Genomic DNA, 21,915 nt, shown 5'->3' with positions numbered 1-21,915 from the left:
CTTTTGATAGTACAGACCACAGACATTTCTCATGCCACAGGAATTAACATTCCATGACTGATTTCACGGCAGTAAAATTAGTCTTATTACTTATTGAACAGCCTACATATATTGCTTTTTTATTTCATGTGCTCATTTCGTACATAAAAAACTGGCACGTGATTTGAAATGATTTTTTTCAAAAAAAAACCTGTTTTTGAAACTATTTCTCCTAATTCATAAAAATTGGTCTATCTTCAGCCACAAAATATCAATCTCGATTTTCTTTGAGTTTTTTGGTTTATTTGAGTGGAGGAACTTTTTGTTCTTTTGTGGATATGATCTTTTCATACGAATCAGAATGAAAAACAGCCGGGGGTAACTTTCACGAAAAAACATGTTTTTACTTTTTTGTCTTCAATTTTCTTTTCAATTTTTATTTTATCTTCTCAACATGTGCGTAGCCAAGATTCCTATCAGGGAGGGACAAGCATAGGCGCGTCAAGCTAGTGGTTTTTATTTACCCCCCCCCCCCCCCCGCAAGTACGAGACACGGAAAGAGATTGAAACTATATTCCTCCTCTCCCCCTAAAATAAGAAAATAAATAAAATAAACATTTTATGCTATTTTTTTCAAATCAGGGCGGAAATAGCGTTTATGTGGCTCTCCCCTGGATTTTTTTCGAAATTGAAACCCTAAAATTGTAATGTTAAATTATCTTTGGTGATATTTGGAAAAAAGCGTGGGAATCAAAAGTTCTCTTCTAAGGAAGGGCTTTTGCCCCTCCCTACCCCCTCTGGCTACGTCCGTGCTAATCAATACCAACTTGAGATTGCTTATTTGATTTTGTATAACTCAATGAACGAGTATACTACATTGAAAGACTCGGAGAAACGCACCCACGTATAGGTAAATATATTAATTCATCAGAGACAAGGGAAAGATGCTATTACTCTTCTTGACATCCGCAAATTTTTCAATTTTCCAATTTTCATGATCAATACCTAGTGTTTCCTATGTGGGCATTTTGTGCTTATCTGTTATTGTAAAAAAACTAACATCTCCCCATTTGATATCTTCCTCATAAATCATTTAAATTAAAAAAATATTTAAGCACTTGATCGTGATAGAAATTTTAGAAATTTCTCTTTATTTCTTTCAAGCGATTTTTTCCTTTTCAAGTTCTACTCTTAAGGACTCACATTGATTTTTAAAAAACAGTGCTACAGATCACGAAAGGTACTATAAAACCATAATCGTTTTCCGTCAAAATCGTTTTAGCATTTTTGAGCAAAAGATTCAATTTTTGCGGCAATATACTAAGAACCATTATTGCATAAAAAAAAATGAAAACCTCAGTTGTGTTTATATTCACAACGATTTGTTATTACAATATAGAAATACTTTGTTTTGTTTTGGTAAATAGTTGCCGAAATGTTTAAAGGATGATGAAATTTACTTCGATAGGAAGTTACTTCATTTTAAAAGAATTACTTTTTTTTTAATTTAATGACTTCTGTATTCTATAATCTTGGCTTTCAAATGATAACATAATTATGCGTTTTTCTTTAAATTAAATTACAGATTCGTACAGATTTTTATTTGCTCCTCTCATAATGTTATTGAAAATTGCACATAATTTTTTAACTCTTCCAGGTAACATACTTTGTTTTAAAAACGTTGTAAAATGGTTGTTAGCGTTATGGTTGTTAACGTTATGACAACCATTTGAAGACGTTTATGAAACGTTTAAACGTTGCGTGCGCTACTTGGATTGTGGTTCATATTTTCGCAGTTGTGCGTTTATTTATTTATTTTTTTTCATTTTATTTTATTTATTTATTTATTTATTTTTTTGAGTAATGTTGTTGAAAAGTAGCGTTTAAAGAAGGTTACATTTTTCTGGGGTGCTCATCTTCCAAGCTCTATGACTTCCTTGAATTACTGTAAGATTTTGGTTTTTTTGTTCGCAGTAAGACACCAATTTTTTTTATGGAGAAAGGAGTGTTAAACGAAAGTGATATTGCTCTGGTGTGCCACAAGATGGCGGATTTATAGGTTTGGGGGAACGTTGCCATGAGTTTTGGATGTTACTTAGCCAATGCCGGAACTATCTAAAATACTTATGTGCATTTTTCGAATCCTCTTCTGTTCCTTCATGTTAGTAGGGTCCTCTCAAAATTGGTCGTTTCGCGACACCGTAAATCCGCCACTGGACGCTTATATCATTCAAGGACGATGGCACACCTGAGTTAATCTGTAACAATATGATTTTTACCTTTGCATTGGTGCACCTAAATTTTTATGGAGAACGTAGTTGCAAAATAGTGTTTAATGAAGGTCACACTACTTAAGGGTGCCAGTCCTCCCAGATCGGTGATACCCTGGAATGACCTCCCAACGATTCCTTCCCAAATGCCGCGGCGGACACTGCACACCTCCCAAGTTCAAGGACTGCCCAAAAAAAGTTCAAAAACTAAAAAGCCCCCCCCCCTTGAATTGGCAGTCTGAGTCATTAACCTCGTCGTGGTTATCCCTGTATTATTAATCGTTAAAAAAGGCATAGGGTAACGACCCCAGTAATTCGCACTTTCAGAGTTTGTCCTTAAACTTACCTCTGTTTTCTCTATACTTAGAAGAAAATATTCACTTGCAAATATTTTTGTATTAAAGAATGCACATCTGTGCATCTATTTAAATCACTAAAATCAAAAATATTTGAATTGATATTTTTATAAAAATATATACATAAAAAGTTAACAAAATCACCAGTGATTGGCACGTGATACCCCAGTGTAGGACACCTTGTGATTCAGTGATTGGCACATGTTAATAGAACTGGAAAATCACTTCATTTTTCACTTTTAGGTTGCATACAAATTTTGTTATCATAAGAAACATAATTGAAGTTAATTTAAGGTAAGTAATTTTACATAAATTAATGTTAAATTACACACTTGACGTTGAAAAAGTATTTTAGAGAAATAAAAATAAAATTGGAGTGTTGCGGAAAAAAAATACCGAGATTATTGCTGTTTTATTAGTCGGGTTTTTAGGGGCGTCCACCTGGGGGGGGGGGGGGGGTCATGGCCAGACTGGGCAATTAAAATATTTAGGGGTATTATTCTCATTTGGGGGGGGGTCTCTTGCTTTTAAGGGAGCTCTACGATATTGAGAGGGGTGTGCCCTTGCCCTCACGGGGGGGGGCACGGGGGGGACACCCTTGCAATTTCGGTTTCACGAATTATAGCGGTTTACACCAAAAAAGAAACATTGTCCCGATGATTCTAAGGGACCGTAAAAAATGAACCTATTCTCTACAGTCGCAGTATCTGACTGATGGCCAAACATACTTGTTTTCTATTGTTTATCTTAAAAATTTAACTGCGACTGTTAGGATATAGGTATTCTGTAGGATTCAAATTAATAGTAGAACCCATATAATATAGTTGCTTCAAAAGTATCAGAAATCAAACTAGTGACATATTGCACATCACATTAGTGTTTATAGGCACAGGTGCTAATTACTGGAGACTAGCAAAACTGAAGCACCACTAAATGGCATCCACCATTACTTCAAAAATCAGAAAAGGGAAAAAATATATATTTCTACACACTCAAAATAACACCTTTCAACTAAACAAAAGTTTTGAGAACGAAAATTCAGATTTTAATGGATTGATACACATGCTTCACTTAAACCAGAGAAGAAGCTTTTTGCAACAAAAATGGCTGTTTTGACACAAGTTACAATTTTTTATTTTTCTTATGCACTGCTACCATTTCGTAACATGAATTGAAGTTATAATCTTTAAAGTAAATGTACATTCAGTTGGTATATAGCATTCTACTTTTGAAAGATTGGATACGAATCTTATTTTTGGCCATTTTTGTTGGAAGTGCCAATCACTTTTGACCTGCCAATTACTGGGGGTGTTTCCCTACAATTGTTTTTTGCAATTCTCCCCTAGTTTTTGTTATTCTTTGTATTCACGAAAATACTGCAATATTTTGTCACACAATTAAAGGCAAATTTGGATTCAGGAAATTTTGATGCAATCTCTATGCAAAGGATTAAATTCTTACGTTTTATCCATAATTGCTGGTCATTAGCGGATCTCTTGTCTTAGATTTTGCACATGATATACTTTGAAAGAATAGAAATCAGCAGTAATTTTTATTGATGAAGGAAAAGCATAACATGTTTCCCGAAAAGAAACAGTTATATATTTATCCTCGTAAGAGATCTCAAACGCAGTTTAATAAGAGTAAGTATTGAGGAGCTGAAAACAATATGGGCAAATTAGAAAATATAATTTCCATCTTTTGCGCTGCTTTTGGGTTGGTGTATTTAGCAGCAGTAGAAGGTAAGTTTAGCTACGTTATTTTATATTGTTATTAAAGTTTAAACTATTTTGGGGATTCAGGATTCGGTTTCAACTTACAATGTTGGCTTAACAACCGTTCAATTTAGGTAGATTTCTTTTGTGTGTAATTCGTCCGTTTAATACATTTTATTCATTTATTTTTAAGTTTACTGAAAGTCTTAAAAATAATGCATGAAATTTGCTTCAAAGTCAAGAAATGCTGACAAAGCAAACGGACATGCTAAATAAATATATCACAGAAAATTGTTTGAAGAGAATGATAACCGCAATGAGAATTAGTATGAGTATTCACAGAAAATATTAAAACCAGAAGAAACCTTTGAACTGTTTTGTGTATGAAAGAACTCTCAGACTGATAAAGCAAAACATTGCTAGTAAAATTACCCTTAGAAGGCCGTACATAAAAATGTTACTCCCACAATGCGTCTAATTTTATTAAAACTGATGCTAAACATTTATGTATTTTTCTTTTAGCAGAAAGATCTCCGATTAAATTGGCGTTTGATGTATATTCACCTCCCACTGAAGAAGGTATAAATTTCCCTCCAATTATTTTAGTTCATGGCCTATTTGACAGCAAAGAATCATGGAAGCACATCGCTCCAGTTATAGCGAATGAAACAGGCAGAAAGGTAAGTGTACAACTGCAAGTACATAAATATGTAAACTGTGTCAAAGCTATGATAACTTTATTCTAAGAGCAAATTATTATTCCTACTACTAACACAGATTGCTATATTGATTGGATATCTTATATATATTGGAGATAACCAGTACAAATGGTATTTGAACACCTCCTCTATCTTAGATTTAGAACTCTCCCTCTTGATTTAGAAAAAATTTCAATGAAAGCCTACCTAGGATATGATCTTTAAACGCGTTTTACTCAAAACTTTAAAATGTCCCCTTGCAACCCTTTGCTTCTCACTGCCTCATATATCATTCCTTTCAAAAACGTCTTATATCAAACATGAGCGATTTTGAGTTATGCAATGCTATGAAAGAGTAGCATCTACCACTTAATATTTCGTCGTTAGATAGCAAAAGTGTTGTATTAACATTTTCAAGTATTCTCGGAATGTTCTTTTCAAGAGTGTCACGTCTTGGGTTGTGCTTGATTCCATCTGGGTCGCTAGTGAAAGGTGGTATTATTTATTCCGAAAATAGCATTCTACGCACACAAAAAAGGAGCATTCTTTATTCTTATTTTTTAATCAAGAGCGCACTATTTGCGTTTATGTCGGCATTGTGGAGAGAACAATTAGTAACAATAATGACATATTTTGAGGTGTTTTGTATAGTATCTTTGAAATTTAGTGCAAGAATGTCCTAAATGAAACGCAACTTTTTAAAACTTACTTTTTACACTTCTTCATGAAACAGAGAAGAAACACCAGATATTCTTGAAAAAGATTTTATGTGTAGGAAAAAGTTCAATCAATGGCTTGAAATATAGTTTTACTACTTACTTTTAGTTTTTTAAACCACTCTTCGGAAAAATCATGTTTTTTTTCCGATATGACGCTGTTGAAAGGAGTGGTATATCGCTCACTCCTTTCAAAAACGTCATATCTCAAAACTTTGCGATTTTGAGCTATGCCTTTTTTTGAAAAGCCATGAATGAGTAGCATATTTCTTTAAGACTTGCATTTCTATAACTTAATATTTCGCAGTTAGAGAACGAAAATGTCGTTTTTGCATTTTCAAGTATTTTCTTAATTCTTTACAAGAATTTCACATCTTGGGTTGTGCTTTATCCATTAGGATTGAAACATCTGTGTCGTTTAGCGAAAGATGATATTATTTAATCCGAAAACAGTATTGCACAAAAAAAGAGCATTATTCATTCTTATGTCTTAATCAAGAACGCAGAATTTGCATTTTTGTAGGTATTGAAAGGAAAACAGTTAGTAACAATAATGACATATTTTGAGATATTTCAATTATCTTTGAAATTTAGTGGAAGAATGCCATAAATAAAACGGAACTTTTTAATATACTTACACTTTTTACACTTCATCCTCATGAAACAGAAGAAACACCGCATTTTCTTGAAAAATACCATATGCATAAAACAAAGTTCAATCAATGGTTGATATATACAAATAGTGTTAATACGTAATATCTTACTTACATCTGTTTTTTGAAAATAGCTCTTGCAAAAACCATATTATTTAAAATATTATGTTCTTGAAAGGAGTGAGCAATGTATGTGAGTGTATGTGTATGGGTGTGCGTTCACTGTTTACTTCGGATATATTCCAAATTTGGCACAGAGGTCCTTTGAACCTCAAGTTTTTATACACAGAATGTTTTTTCATACAAATCCGCAGTTTACGTGGGATCTCAAATTTGCTAGAGGGGTCTTTTGGTGCTCAGGAATTCACTTAGGAGGGCTTTCTCCCTTCTGAGTGAAGGCGTCCCCCCCTTCACACATGGAGAGTGTTTGCCAAAAATAAAAAAAATTCAATGAATCTCAAAAAAATTCAATGGGGTACAAATTTAAACTTTGAGTCATAAAATTGCTCTCTTTTTTTCCTTTTATTTAAGACTGATGGTTGAATATGCGTCATTTGACACGATTTTTATTTTCGAAGTTGACCGTGCAATGATGGGCAACGCAACTATAGTGAGTTATGTAATCCTTACACCGAGTAGCAGCCTTCCCTACCTGGAGAGTGACAATCCTGGAACTGTGGGTAGAACGATTGCCATGATCGAAAGATAATGATTCTGTGATCTCAACCTTTTCCCAGGAGTAGGGTGTGGTTAAGAGGAGGGATTCAAGGGTAACATCCCTCCATTGCTCAGAACTTTTAATTTTGAACCATGGACAAATAATGAAATTAACAATAGTTCCTTCGAAATTTAATATCGTCCTTTTTTCGGACTACACCACTGTTCACGACTCGGTGTATTGTAGTTATTTGTTTAAATGTTATGTTGTGCTTGTAGCATATGAGGCAGTTAGAAGCAAAGGGATGCAAGTAGATTCTTTAAAGTTTCGAGAAAAACGCTCTTGAAGTTCATATCCTTGGTTGGCTTTCATTGAAATATTTTTTCTAAATTATGCTGTTTAGCAGCATCTACCATGTATACTAGTGCCATCCATTGCCCCAATGCAGAGAACAGGGTCTAACACTGTTTGTACCGGTTACTTTACATTTTAAAATTTTGGCACTGACTAGGGATGCGCCGATAAGCAAATTGGGCCGATTACCAATTTTCAATAAATCGGCTGTTGATAATCGGCAATTGAATCAGCAGAGCCGATAAATGATCATAAAGATTATTTTTAGCTCTACCAAGTACTCAATCATATTTTTTCTCCCATAGTTACGACTTCAGAAACAGTAAATAGTTGATTTCTCAGAGATGATTTATTCTTGTTCAATTTGCTAATTTTCTGAAAATTACTTTAAAAATTTCGTTCAAATTCTTTGATCAAATTTTCATTCTTGTTAATAAAATTACATTATGTAAAACAAGACATGAAAATTTAAAAATATTAGGGGGTAGCCTGTGGTCAACAGGGTTATTCATGAGCACTTTATTTTTTTTTATTTTTTGGATAATTAGTAGCCATTTATATAATTCAAGTCTTTTATTCCTAATAAAAGTTATAAGGTCAGCTAAAAGTAATATGCTAAAGGAGAAAACTATCGACACAAGTAAAATGTCGCAACATTGTATACATGTGTATGTATATTTATTCAAAAAAGAAAAAATAAATTAAAAAATAAAATTACTTGAACCATCAGTTTGTAAATGATAATAATAATAATAAAGTAGAAAAACATTTTTTAAATAAAATTATATTTTATAATATAGTTAATGTTTTGTTAAAAAAATCAATAATTGGAGCAAGTTTTAAAATGTATTACATAATCATGAGCATAGTTACAAGGAACACATGTGTTAACAAACGCTGGGGTAAGGGTATCATAACATAAACTTAAGAAATGATCTCTTAGTATGTCATTCAGTTTTACTCACTTTCTCAACTATTTGTCACTTACTAATCACTTTTATACTGCATGTTATAGTAATGTTTGCAGAAAATTGCATTTATTATTGTTAACAAATGTATTCATCATGGTATCTTGTTGAATGTATACATGCAAAAAAAAAAAAAATTTAAATTTTTTTTTCCATTAATTAATCGGCAAACATTGGCCGATTATAGCACCGATTAATCGGCGCATTTGTAGCACTTACATTCCTTTGCTTCTCACTGTCTTTTTGCGAACGTCTGTTAATAAAAATGCAAATATCAGATTGTTTATATATGTGAATGTCTCGTAATAAAATAAAAAGATGCAGATCATTATCGACTCTGCAACGTTGCTTTATTATTGCTGAGGAAAGTTAGGGAGAAAAAAGACAGACAAAGGAAGTAAGTATCATTCAATGATCTATGTAATCATACGCCAGATCATAATTATGATAAATGAAAAGACAAAAACATGTAATTTAGTAACAAAACTAGTTTTTTCCTGCTCACAAATTAATGCGTATTTTTTGGGAAAATATATTTGGAAAAAATAAAAACATATTTTAAAGAATACATATTTTTTTAACAACATTTCTCACCCTTTTTTACTTTCTTTTATTAAAAAGGAAGTATTGTAATCGCAAAAAAATTTTCACTCAAAAATCGACCTTAATTTCCACTTTGCTCACCCCCAAATGAATGTTGAGGTTTTTTTTTTCGACTCGACCACACGTAGATAAATACCTAAGAACGTATAGACATGCGAAACATCCATTTTGACGATTCCCGAGTTAGTTACAACGAATTTTCTGGTGACGTCTGTATGTACGTATGTACGTATGTGCGTACATGCGTATGAGCGTATGTTACAATTTGGCGGACACTTGGCCATATATCGCCAGTCCTTTGGTCGCCAACTTGGCGACAATTTTTAATTTTTTTTTATCTGGTTTCAATTTGGCCACTGTTGGTGATATTTAGAGAGTAAACTATTGAATCACATTAAAATTACCAATAATGGGAAAATGACATTAAATTGGAGTAAAAGAAAGTCATGTGAGGCACACATGAGCTCGTTTTAAATTAAAAAAAAGCACAAACAATAGATAAATAATAGATAAATCGTCAATTTTCTGCATAATACTGATCGACTTTCATTAAATGTAATTGCTAATTGGAAAGACGAATATTAATTTTTCGTTAAATTGACTTACAGTATAATAGTTGAGGTGGAATGTCAGGTCTCGAGGACAAATCATGATCCTTTGTTCATTATTAGAAAACTCAAACGTTTCATGGTTGATTCTGAATGTAGTTTTTTATCGTGCTTTAAGGGGGAGGGGAGGCCACACTATTTTAAAATTCTGTTTGAAGAGGTTAGATTGAAGACATGCTAAATTGCAACAAATAATTAACGCTTTCCTCAATGATAACTAATTGAATATGCATGCTTAGGAGTTGAGGAAACTGTCTCCATAAAATTCCACATCTTCGCTCAAAGAAATTGAATCTCTTATATTCGAAGTTCATTAAAAATTCATTAGAATTGTGTTTTTTATGGTAGTTAAAATTTAAACTCAAATCTCCGTAGAACTAGGAATTAATTAAAAAATACAGCTTTGCCAGAATTGAAGAACAGCAACAATCACTAAGAAAAGTTATATCTTCATTGGAGGTTGATCAAAAGAAGAACTAGTTTATTTATGTTTAGGAGATTTTATTATAGTCCAGTAAAATTTCATAGATACGAACTAACTGGGACCAAAACGCAATCGGGATAATCAAAAATCTGGATTATCCGGGTAATATGGATAAGAAGCAAAACATATCCTTAAATAGGCGAACTTATTGCTCATTTTGATTAAAAAAAAAAAAAAACATGTCTTTAGCAATACCAAGGTTGGTTGGGGTAAGTGGACCCCTTTTGAGAATCGTTCGTTTTTGAAACCTCATACAAAAGTTTTGAGACAAAAAAATTTAAACTTATTGTCTTATTATGTCTTTTACATAATCAATAAACAAAAGTTCATCATTATTTTCTAAAATAATGCTGTAAATATTCTTAACGATTATATTTTTTTAAAATATTGGATTGGTGTCCCACTTGCCCCATAGTAAGGGGTAAGTGGGTCACCCTCCTTTTATTTAAATTTAAAGGAAGCATATCTAAAAAAAAAGGGGTAAGGGGGTCTTACATGATAAAGTATGTAAATTTTTAGTGTGAATTATTTTTTGTAAATGCATCCATTTATGTGAGATATTTACTGTCTTTTAAATTTGTATCATGAAAAATTTTGAAACGGAAAACAAAACAATTTCATTTTAAATTTAGTGAAAGTATATATTTTACTTTTACATATAAAGGTGTGTTTAATGAACGTAATACAGTGGATTAAGATCAATTTGAGTAAATTAGCCGAATGGCAAACGTCTATATAAAGTTGGCTAAGGAAGAACCATTATCGCTTCATCCTCAGTACTTATTCCAACATCATCTGCAATATGCGAAAAAAAAAGTGCCACTATTTCTATTCGTTCTTGCAAATTCAACAGTATTTTTTAATTTGTATCATCAACTTCCAACATTAGACCTAGTCAAATCTTAATGATTTTCTTTATTGTACAGCCTGAGTAAAAACTTTAAGACCAGTAAAAAAATTTAAAGAAAACGGAAAAATTCAATTGAAAGGATTTTAATATTATTGAATTATTAATTACTAATGTTTATTTTTAAGAAATATCGCAATAGACAGGTTTTGTGAAGTATGCAACTACCAGAAAAACAGTTATATATTCAAAGTTAGTATTTCAGCCTGAGTAAAAACTTTAAGGACGCTAGTATTTTTTAAAAGCTACATGTACATTTACTGTAATAAATATCACAGCAGTTAGTAAGAATATGAAACCTTTAAACTTCTAACTTTTTCATTACTTTCTTCGAAGTTTTGGCTCTCTTTGTGAAGATGTCGAATGGTAAGAAGTTATCTGGTCATGAATGAGGGCGGACTGAAGCTTTTTCTTCAACGGAGATGAGTAGCTGTACTTTTGCGAAAAAATAAGAAGATCGAAGACTGCAGTCAATAATTTTTTTAAGATTGAAAGACAATTATTTTAAAAGGAACACCGGTGGAAGACCTAGAGCTGTGTCCTCAAGCTATGAGAAAAGTTTGCAAACTTTCATCAACTGGAAAATACTCAACCCGGAAACTTATTCAGACGACAAGCTTAAATGTTTGTCAAACGACGATACATAACACAATTAGAAGGTGTGAAAGTTTAATTCGTGCAGTAAAATTGGCTAAGCCTCAGTTATTGAATCGGCACAAAATAGAGCGTTTGAACTTTAGCCAGAAAGTCATGACCTAGGATAACCAATGGATTAAAATAATGTTTTCTAGTGAAAAGAAGTGGAATTAGAAAGTACCAGATGGATGGAAGAACCATTGCCATGATTTACGGAAAGTAAAAGAAATATTTTCAAAGCGCCAATTAGGTGGCGGCTCTGTCATAACTTCGGGGCGCTTTGTTTACAATGGTATAGGACCCGTTGCGTTTGTTTCAAGTAAAATGAATTCAGAAGCAAAACAAAATGTCTTCGCAAGTCATCTTTTACTAAATGCTGAGTTTATTGCTGGAAAACATGGGAAATATCAGCAAGACAATGCATCTATCAATTCGAGTAACAGTACAAAAAACTGTTTCCAAGTAAACGATGTTGAAACTTTGAAACGGTCAGCTAAGTTTCCAGATCTCAACCAATCGAGATCTTATTGGGTGACATAGCAAGGCGAATTTATGCAAATAGGAGACATTTTACTTCATCAATAGAGCTGAAATCTACTGTCGAAGATGAATGGTATAAAATAGATCCCGAACTTTGTCAAAAACTTGTTTTACTTATGAAAACAAGAATATTTCAAGTAATTCGATGAAGTTGCTCCTACACAAGCTTCTAAATGTTTCTATTTTTTTCATCTTGTGCTTTTTTCTATGCTGGCTTTAAAGATTTTACTCAAGCTCAAATGCTGATCTGTATATTTTCTGCGTAATATTTTCTGTTAATGGAATAATTACGAATGATTTTTTTTTTGTATTCTTTACTTGTATTAAGGTTAATAATTATCAGTCAAATTATGTTTTGATCCTCAGGTAAAGATGTGTCCAATTTCTCAGAAAAGTTTACTGGCCTTAAAGATTTTACTCAGACTGTATGTTTCACAAATACATTATCACCAGCTTTAGCAGTTTTTGTAGCTGAACTATCAATTTCTACTAGGTCATCATACTTGTCTTGTATTTCACTAGTACAAATATAAGTTGCTTTTGATTTTGAAATAGCCATTATTATAGGGGGACCCATTTACTCCTTACAGTAAAAATGTACGGGGTAAGTGGGACTCCTCTTCTTAAACACATATTAATAATATTTTATATAAAAATTCTTGTTGCTGTATGATATTTAAGTTAAACTATACATGAAAAATTTATTATCATAAAAAAATAATAAAAACTAACCAAAAAACAATTTGAAAAATGTTGCTTGAACTAACAAAAACTTTTATTCAGATTTTTTTTTTTTTTTTATTGACTAAGTTCTACGACCTGGAAAAAAATTCCACAAAATCCAAATATGTGCAAAACCAATCACTGTGATTAAATTTAACATGAACAGTGCAAAAAGGTTTGGAAACTTAGCCCATATTTCAGTTTTAGGGGGGTGACCCAATTACCCAAGTGACCCACTTCCCCTAACCAGCCCTACATATAATTCTTTAAAAGATATTTCAAAATATGTGAATTTTTCTAACAAAAAAATGGTTAACCATATTCTGTTTCAAATATGAGCGGCATCAGAATAAACCAGTCAGTAAAAGATTTTATTATTGGTATATCAAAGGCGTATGTTTGACTTACTTATAGTTACTTTCTTGCTATCGTAGTTTGAAGTTATTATCTACGTGGAGAAAAAAAAAAAAAAAAACACTGCTCAAACAAATTCTACGAATTTAGTTCAAATTATACGCAGATAGGAACTATTGAGCGCCGGAAAAACGAGGTCTCACTCCTTTTTTTTCCCACATCGTCGGCACTATGCTAAACTAACGAATGTGAAAATTAGCGCTTTTCAGGACAGCCAAAATACAGAATAGAATTTGTTTCCCACCTGACGCGTTTAGTTATTTTAAATGTTTTAGTTTTTGTAAGTAATTTTAAGAGTAACAAAAACTGTCGTTTGAGGTAGTTATAACTAGTATTCCTTTTTGAGTACAACGGCAAACATCGAATTTGGAAAACGTGATTTTTCACATTCTTTAGTTTGGCGTGGTACCGACGATATGTTCTACCCAAATTTTAAGATTGTTTTAAAGCAAAACTTAAATTTGGATTTTCAACGATAAAGATGTTTTTGAAGAATTAAGCAGACAAACCATTATAACTACTATTATTTGAATGTTACAGAAGAATAGATCTCTGTATCAATTTATGCAGAATAAAAAATATTAATCTAAATTTCAATGACATTATTCTCCATATCAATCAATTATTACTCTGTTTAGATCTATGCAATTGATCTCAGAAATCACGGAGAGAGCCCATGGGTGGAAGAAATAAATTTCGACGTCATCGCTGATGATTTGGAGGGCTTCGTTAACCAGCATAACATTTCAAAATCTGTGTTGATTGGCCACAGTATGGGAGGTAAAGGAGCGCTAACCTTCGCCTTAAGAAAGGTATTTTTTTTCTTCTCTAATAAGCAAAGTATAATCTACTTTCTTCCTTCTCTTATTATTTATACTTTCTAATATTTTCAATATTTTTATATTTTCACCAAATCGAATTTTATACAAAAAAAAAAAAAAAAATGCAGCTATGCAGGGGCGTGCACAGAAATTTTGAAGCCCGGCACAAATAACTCCCCCCCCCCCTCCGTATTATTATTATACCCCTATATTTCCCTCCTAGTTAGAAAAATATTTGGCCCCTTCAGTCTCGAGCCTGGGCCAACAAGTGTCCCTTCTCCCCCCCCCCCCTTCCTTCGCTGTGAACGCCTCTGCAGCTATGTGATTTAAATTGAAATGAAAATCATTCTTTTCCACCAATTTGCATAAAATACTAAGAAAACATGTATTGATTATGCGTACATCCTGGCAGTTTTCTTGACCTAAATAAACGAATAATTTCGGGATTCTTCCGCAGGTTTTCCAAAGAGGCAGAACTTATGTCGATGTGAGCTAAAACAAAAATAAATGCACAATGTCCAGAACCGCCGAGAGCCAAGGCTGACCCCTCGACAGTGTGGTCACGCCCCCTCCCCCTTCTACGAGCTTTTACTGCTTCGATTCCATGCCTCCAGACCCCCTCAACTGTACAGCCCTGCGTTTCTAATTAGGCTGATAATCAAATTTTCTGTAACGCTCACGTTTGATGACACATTGAATATAATTCATTAATAATCCAGGGAAAAGCAGGAAATGCATTATAAAATCGTTCTATGCTGACTATGGACTGATAACTGGTAATCAATAACGTTTTGACGTACAAAATTAGCAGATTATTCCATACACTTGTTTTGAAGTTTCAGGGAACCTCTTTTTCAATCCAAATAGTGAGCTTTTGTATAAAATCCTTGAAACCTCAAAACACGTGTAGGAAGTAATCTGCTAATTTTGTGTGTCAAAACGTTGTTGATTACCACTTACTTTTCCGCACACAGACATGTATTTATTTCTGGACTGATTGTTTGGAAAACTAAATCTCTTCTCATACTCTTACTGTAATACTTCTTCCATTTTTAAGTGCCTTTTAAAGAGAAAAATATAAATACAGTGTACTCTCGATGTCGCGAAGTCGAAGGGACGGTAAAAAAATTCGAGATATTGAGTTTCCGATATAACAAGGTCATAATCATAATAAAAATTTATTCTAAAAATTAGTCACGATAGTTAAAATAGAAGTGGAAACATGTGATGAACGTGAAAAAAGTGTTAATACAATAACAAAAAATTAATTTTAAAAATGAGTCAAAAATAATAGAGAAAAAAGAATTTAAAAAAAAGGATCTAGTAAAGTAGCAAAATGAAATGATTTAACACAGCTAAACTTATCAAAGATTTGGGTTACGAAGTTGCAGAACCGTTTCAAGCGAGTTTCAAGCGCCTCGGAACAAAATAAGTTGGACAAAGGATTCCACCACTCCCTGTGTCTCTAAAGGAGTCCGTACGGGGGTGGAAATAGAGTCAAAAGGTCCAACGAAATAGCTCAGGGCCTGATTATCGCACAGGCCTACTAGGCCTGGGCCTAGGGCCCTCATCCTCCTAAGGGATCCCATTTTTTTTTAAAAGAATTATGCATAGCATCACAACTACTACGCACAAATTACCGTGCACGTAATTTTTCGTAAAATAATGAGTCATTAATTGGGGAAAAAATCCTGAAGGTTAATTTTTATAAATTCTGCCAGTAGTAGATTTACCATGTCGCAATAGCTGGAGGACACAATGATCAAAGGAACCCCCGAAGGGATTCATAAATGCACATGATACATGATAAATATTTAACATATTTCTATGATTGGCAAAGGGCTTTGAAAAATGCATTCCAATGTCCCCCCCCCCCCCACTGCATTCTGTTATAGTCATCAGGGGGTCATCAAATTATTGTGGGCCTTGGGCCACCCTTTGAGTTTGTCGGGTTCTAAAGCTTCTCCGAATCATTCCTAACCCCTACGAGAATATGAAGGGTGAGAGAAATTTTTGGAAACATTTCTCGAGTTGCTTCAAGACAATAAACTGCTGTTTTTCCGGAAAAAATATTTGACTTCGAAAAGTATTCGACATAACAAGGTTTTGATTAAAAACTCTTCGACATAAGAATGAAAAATAACATCAGATAAATACGCAAAATCAACGGGAATTTTTTTTCTTCCGTCAGATCAAGGTTTTCGAGATATCGAGAGTGCACTTGCATTTTTAATATAAGGGTAAGGCTTTTCTACTATCAACAATTACAGCAAACTAAGCATTGCTTTTAAAACGGTACAAAAAATTTAAGCATATCACAAAAAAATAAATAAATATTTTTTAGTTAATAAACTTCCAGCATTCATTTGAATTTTAACGTCTTGAATTTAAATTATGTTTTTCGCAATGACGAACTGCGATATTACCTTACTCGTTGGGCATCTTGTTTCTAACAATAAAAAAAAAAATGGAAATGACAATGAAATTTGCACACGTCATACTATAACTGGTGAGTTTCTAGAATAGAGGATATGTGGCGTATCCATAAACAAAAAAGAAATGGTGATTATGAGTCTGTTTTAATGTTTTTATTGCCAATATGGTGGGAATTTTAGAAATTTTGTATTGAGATGAAGTTTTGCTGAAGTTCTTCTTTATAGATGTTTTTACCTAAATAAACGTAATTAAAAAAAGCATTTTTTATGTAAAATATGCTTGAGTTAAACCCTAAAATATATGAACAAAACAAAAGAGCAGATGATTTTTAACTATAACGACGAAGTTTTGCTCTCTAAAAACAACCGTCGTCATAGTAATCTGAAAAATCAGAGCAATATCAACTTTGATCAAGGGAAGGTAATTAGCAATTTATGATTACTCAAAAAAAAAAAAAAAAAAGACGGTAGTGTAATAAGCATTGCTTCCAAAACAGGAAATTGAATATTGCTTTTGAAAAATTTATTAATCCACATTAAAGCTTCTTAAAATCCGCTTCTAAACTGTGCATACTGCAACCACACATCTTTCTTTTCAATTTTTTAAAAATATTATTCAGTGTTAAAGTTGAATTAATACTTAAAACCCCCTAAAAAGCTTCTATTTCTATTCAGTTAGTTGGGTTTCACAAATAAAAAAAAAGTTTACCTATTTCAAATATTAGGATGAAATGTATGATTTTTAAGATTAAAATGCTTTATCATTGAAAGATAAAATTTTAGCTCACGAAAAAAAAAAATTGATATGTATGATTTTTAAGATTAAAATGCTTTATCATTGAAAGATAAAATTTTAGTTCACGAAAAAAAAAAAAAAAATGATATGTATTGCTGCTCTTTGCTTATTTCAGGTATAACTTGATGACCGCCGTGCTGCATCTAACAATTAATGCTCATTTTGGCATGAAGGAGAATAAATTTTAATTAAAATTCAATACGAAAACAATGTTTGTCGAAAGTGTTAAAAAAGTTTCATAAATTCATATTGTGTTTTTGTTTCATTTATTTGTAAGTTTTGAATCTTGTTTTGAAATTTCAACTGTTCATTTGTGGCAAACTATATGTTTATCCTTTACGTTCTTTTGAATAAAACCTCTTTTTATGATAATTTCAGGAGGAAAATAAAACTAAACTTTTAAAAATTAACAACCTATGGCATCACTCCCCTCACACCACACGCACATTAGGGTGGGTCATCGTCCTATGGTAAAATAAAAAGTTTCTGATTTCCATCGGACAGGGCAAGAAAAAGTGCCAAATGACGTTTTAAGGTTATTTATAAAATTTCATTCGATTAGGAATTCATTTTTCGAATCCGGATTGAGTTTGAAAAACCCATATTTAAGGAAAAAAGTATATTTTCATTAAAAAAAAAACTGAAAAAGAAAATTACAAATATATATAACAACTTAAGGTTGTCCAAGTATTAATTATTTATTTACAAAATCGTTTATAGTAATCATTAATTTTCAAAATTAAAAACATTCATCTTAAAATAGCTTGAAATTCCTTAGTATTTTGTTTTGGCAAAAGTTTCCGGGACACCCGTTAGTTCTTTTTTAAAGCTTCTCTTTTTGCACTATGTAGTTGAAACTTACTTTAATTTTAACTGCCATTCCACAGGGGTGCCTATCCCCATAGGGTGATGGCAACCTCCCCCCCCCCCCCGCCACATGCTGGGAGGTACCCCCCAGAGCGAGAGCCTCCCCCCCCCCCCAAAATCTATATAATCAATCCTCTTACAAATTTTAATGCCGCAGTCTGTGCCATGAACTCCCCTGGTGGGCACCCCTGTCTTTCAACAGCCTGTGTGTATGGCATGGCAGGCATAGTAAACAGTTCTTTTTTGCCTGAAACAAACAGTTGAATATCTTCAGAGATTGAGTTCAGTATTGGTGGATCAGACACATTCTTCCAGTCGTTGAGATCAATGTAAGTTTCTGCATCAAACTTAACAATAAGAATGTTAAAAATTTGTCTTTTGGGAGTCTATTGTGCTGAACACTACGAGCTTCTAAAATCCAACTGGCTGCCAATTCACGGATGTGCTGTTCCAGGTCTGTCAGCATTGTAATAAAGTAAGTTTTAGGACATACGAAAGCACTGCTTCTTTGAATTGCGGGATGTATTTTGCACTTCAACTCAGTGGATAAATATGTAGTTGCAGTGATTTTGAACAACTGCCGAGCCAATCTGTACATAAAGGGTAACTTTTGATAGCAAACCAGATTGGAGAATAAACGTTGGCGACTTATATTGCAAGATTATTAAATTTTCAGAAGGAGATTCCACTGAAACACACAAAACGCAGAATTCGATTAGCATCAGTTAGCCACAGAAAATGAGACATTTTGTTAGGCTTTGGCTCTTGTCAGGGCAGATTTTCGTGCTATTTTGCGCTTCCGACGAGGCATGTTTTTCTCAATAATTTCTGAAGTGGTGGGGTAAAGTACTGCTGAAGCAATACCTACTTCAGCCCTGTCAGATACTTTGTATTTATTACATGTTCGTGAAAGCAAATTTAAGTTCATTGTATTGCTTGTAGTAGTAAATTTATCGATATAAGCATTTGAAGTTTGAAGCTTACAAAAGTCCTTCGAATTCATCCTCACTGTCCGTATCCGATAGAAGCCAAGTAATGATATTAAAGCTATCTTCACTTTCTTCTTGAGGCTGAAAAGCTGCAATTTCTCCTCCTCTCTCGGTTTTTTTTTTCCGGACAAATATAGTCGTAAATATCTTTGCATTTGCAAGATGAAGTGTCAAATGGCAATTTACTAGCTTGGTAAAATGATTCTGATTATTTTCTTAGTTATTTTCGGATATAATTTCAAAAGATTGCTGCTGCATTTCAAGAGGTAGAATTTTAGCATCTCTTATTCATTTTCGTTGCAAAGTAGGCAGAGAGTGTTTGACCTAATCCACACATTTCAGCCAATTCTAACAGCTAAAATGGCATCACTTGCTTCTGTAAACGAAGTAACATTTATTATTATTTCCATCGTACATGGAACGTATCCTGTTTGGGTAAGGAAATCCAAAATTCAAACTCAATCTGGAGGCAAAAAAACTTGAATTGAATAAAATTTCACACATGTTAGTTTGAGACCATTTGGCACCTTTTTAATCCCCTGCTCCTTAACGTTTCGATTTTTTTTTTTTTTTTTTTTTTTGACCTACCCTAACGCAAATTCAAGGAAAAAGATGAAAAATGTCATCTGTAAAAGCGATTGGTGCTTTCTAATTCGGTTTTCTAATTCTTATCCATCGTATCTCTATATTTCTCAATCACTTAAACTTTAAAATGACTTTGTAGGTTGAATCAACAAAATTTTAAGGTGGTAATCCGACGAATCAGATAGCAGTTTTCTTATTTATATAGATAAGTATAGGTGGGAATTGTATGTAATATTGTTTGCTTTTTGTGGTAAATAGCAGTGAAATGTTCATATTAAGCTGCTCGTAAAACCGTTTTCTAAAAATTCTAGAACATTTCTATATTTAAAAGTTTAAACACAGTAACAAAAAAAAAAAAAAAAAATTTTTTTTCACAGTTGTCACTGGTATTAGAAATTTATCGACCATTTTCTATCTACACAGTAGTGATGCCAGTAGCGCTTTAAATAAGTAATAACGGTTTTCTTTAAAACATTGTTCCAAATTCTCTCAAATTTTTAGGAGCATAATTTTTTTCCTTTATAAAAGTGTTAACATTATTGTACTTTTTTTCCATAATTTTGTAATATGCTTTTGAGATGTACTCTTACTCATCATTTCTCTTTTAGCCAGAGAAAGTAGAAAAACTTCTAATTGAAGACATCCCAGTATCGAACATAACATTTATTCCTCAAGGTTTGGCACGTTTATTGCTTAGATTACTCAGGAAAAGTTTACAAGTCATTCCTCCTGGCACGGAACAAAGAGAAGCTCAAAATATATTCACGGAATTCATCAAAGGGAAATTGCCAGATGTAAGTACAAAACAAAATATTTTGACGAAAAGTTTAAGAGTGTAAGACAGGATGCGTTTTTCCTTTTATATACCAAAAACTAAAATAATTCAGTTTTGACTCTTGCATTCCGTTCAAAATTTAACAGCGTATATTAAGCCAAGAAGCTGAAATTTGAAGTTTAGAAAGAAAAATTAATTTTTGTTTCTTTCAAGCAATTTTCCTAAAGAAATCCACTCTGTAATGATTTTTTGAAATTTATCAACGGAGAAACTAATATCGAATCAGTCCTTCCAATAGTGAGATTTTATGTTCTTTTAGAATAATTACTACAGATTTTCGCTTTCGTAAAGCTATATTTTCAAGAAATAATTGTTTCTAGATCACAAAAATAATTCTTTTCTTTAGTTTTTTTTTAGTTTTTGTGTGTGTTTCTTTCTTTCTTTTTTTTTTTTGCTCAAGAATTGTATAAAATTTTCAATGTCGTTAGAGTGTTTTACTGGACCTCTTCAAGGGAGGGCTCAGAACAGCTGCCCCATTTGCCTTTGCGGTAAATAGGTCCTGAGAAAAAAGCAACATTATGAATATTTACATTTTGTGTCTGAAATCTAGAAGGGGTATTGAGTCCCCTCTGAGGAAGAAAAAAAAATACTAAGGAGTTAATTTTTAGGGCTCAACCGATGGCTTTTTTGGCCGATGGGCCGATGCCGATTGTTGGCCGATTGTTCAAAGATAGCCGATGGCCGATTGTTTTCCTTCAAATGGTCGATTGCCGATGGCCGATGCCGTTGGCCGATGGCAAAATAATAATAATAATAATAATTTGAATTTTGATATTTTAAACTCAAATTATGTTTTTCGCCAACACGAGTTGCGACACGACCCTACTCATTGGAGTTATTCTTTCTAGAAACTGCTCCTGTCCCCCCAAATCTGACACTTCTCCTAGGAGGTTACGTGTGTATAGTTGTGTGTGTGTGTGTGTAGGCGCTCATGCATGCGTAGGCTTGTGTGTGTGTAGGCGCTCATGCATGCTTAGGCTTGTGTGTGCGTAGACCTGTGTATACAAGTAGGCATGTGTATCTCTCTGTGTGTATAGGCGCTTGTGCATGTGTAGACTTGTGTGTGCATAGACTTGTGTATGCATATAGGCGCGATTGTGTGTGTGAGTGTGTATAAGCGTGTGTAGGACATGGACGCCACCGACCAGGAGAAGCGGATTTCGGGGGACATTACTCAGAACCGGAGGGGCCGCGCCTGCAGAGGACGGTGTTTTGGAGTGCTGTAGAGGGAGGCAGGGGGTGGGATAAAATCAGCGTAACGTCAAGGACAGTCAAATAAAAACAATAAGCAATTGTGATTGCTCA

The 21,915-nt window shown here is 33.2% G+C and overlaps 1 protein-coding gene across 2 annotated transcripts in view; it reads left to right on the top strand.

Moving 5' to 3' along the window:
* The first annotated feature begins 4,234 nt into the window (after positions 1-4,234).
* Positions 4,235-21,915, top strand: part of LOC129223058 (protein ABHD11-like) — a 33,805-nt gene continuing 16,124 nt past the window's right edge. Inside the window, exons 1-4 of one of the 2 annotated variants that reach the window (XM_054857633.1) lie at positions 4,235-4,347; positions 4,846-5,000; positions 13,921-14,094; positions 20,384-20,569. In XM_054857633.1, coding sequence (XP_054713608.1) covers positions 4,275-4,347; positions 4,846-5,000; positions 13,921-14,094; positions 20,384-20,569 — 588 coding nt within the window. In that variant the 5' untranslated portion in view covers positions 4,235-4,274. Of the gene's footprint in view, positions 4,348-4,842; positions 5,001-13,920; positions 14,095-20,383; positions 20,570-21,915 lie in introns of both variants that reach the window. The other variant, XM_054857626.1, reaches the window with a different exon arrangement.

This window comes from Uloborus diversus, chromosome 1, assembly GCF_026930045.1.
Source record: "Uloborus diversus isolate 005 chromosome 1, Udiv.v.3.1, whole genome shotgun sequence".
NCBI classification, from domain to species: Eukaryota; Metazoa; Arthropoda; class Arachnida; order Araneae; family Uloboridae; genus Uloborus; species Uloborus diversus.
The sequence above is the reverse complement of the archived record's forward strand: the minus strand, read 5'-3'. Positions and strand labels throughout refer to the sequence as shown.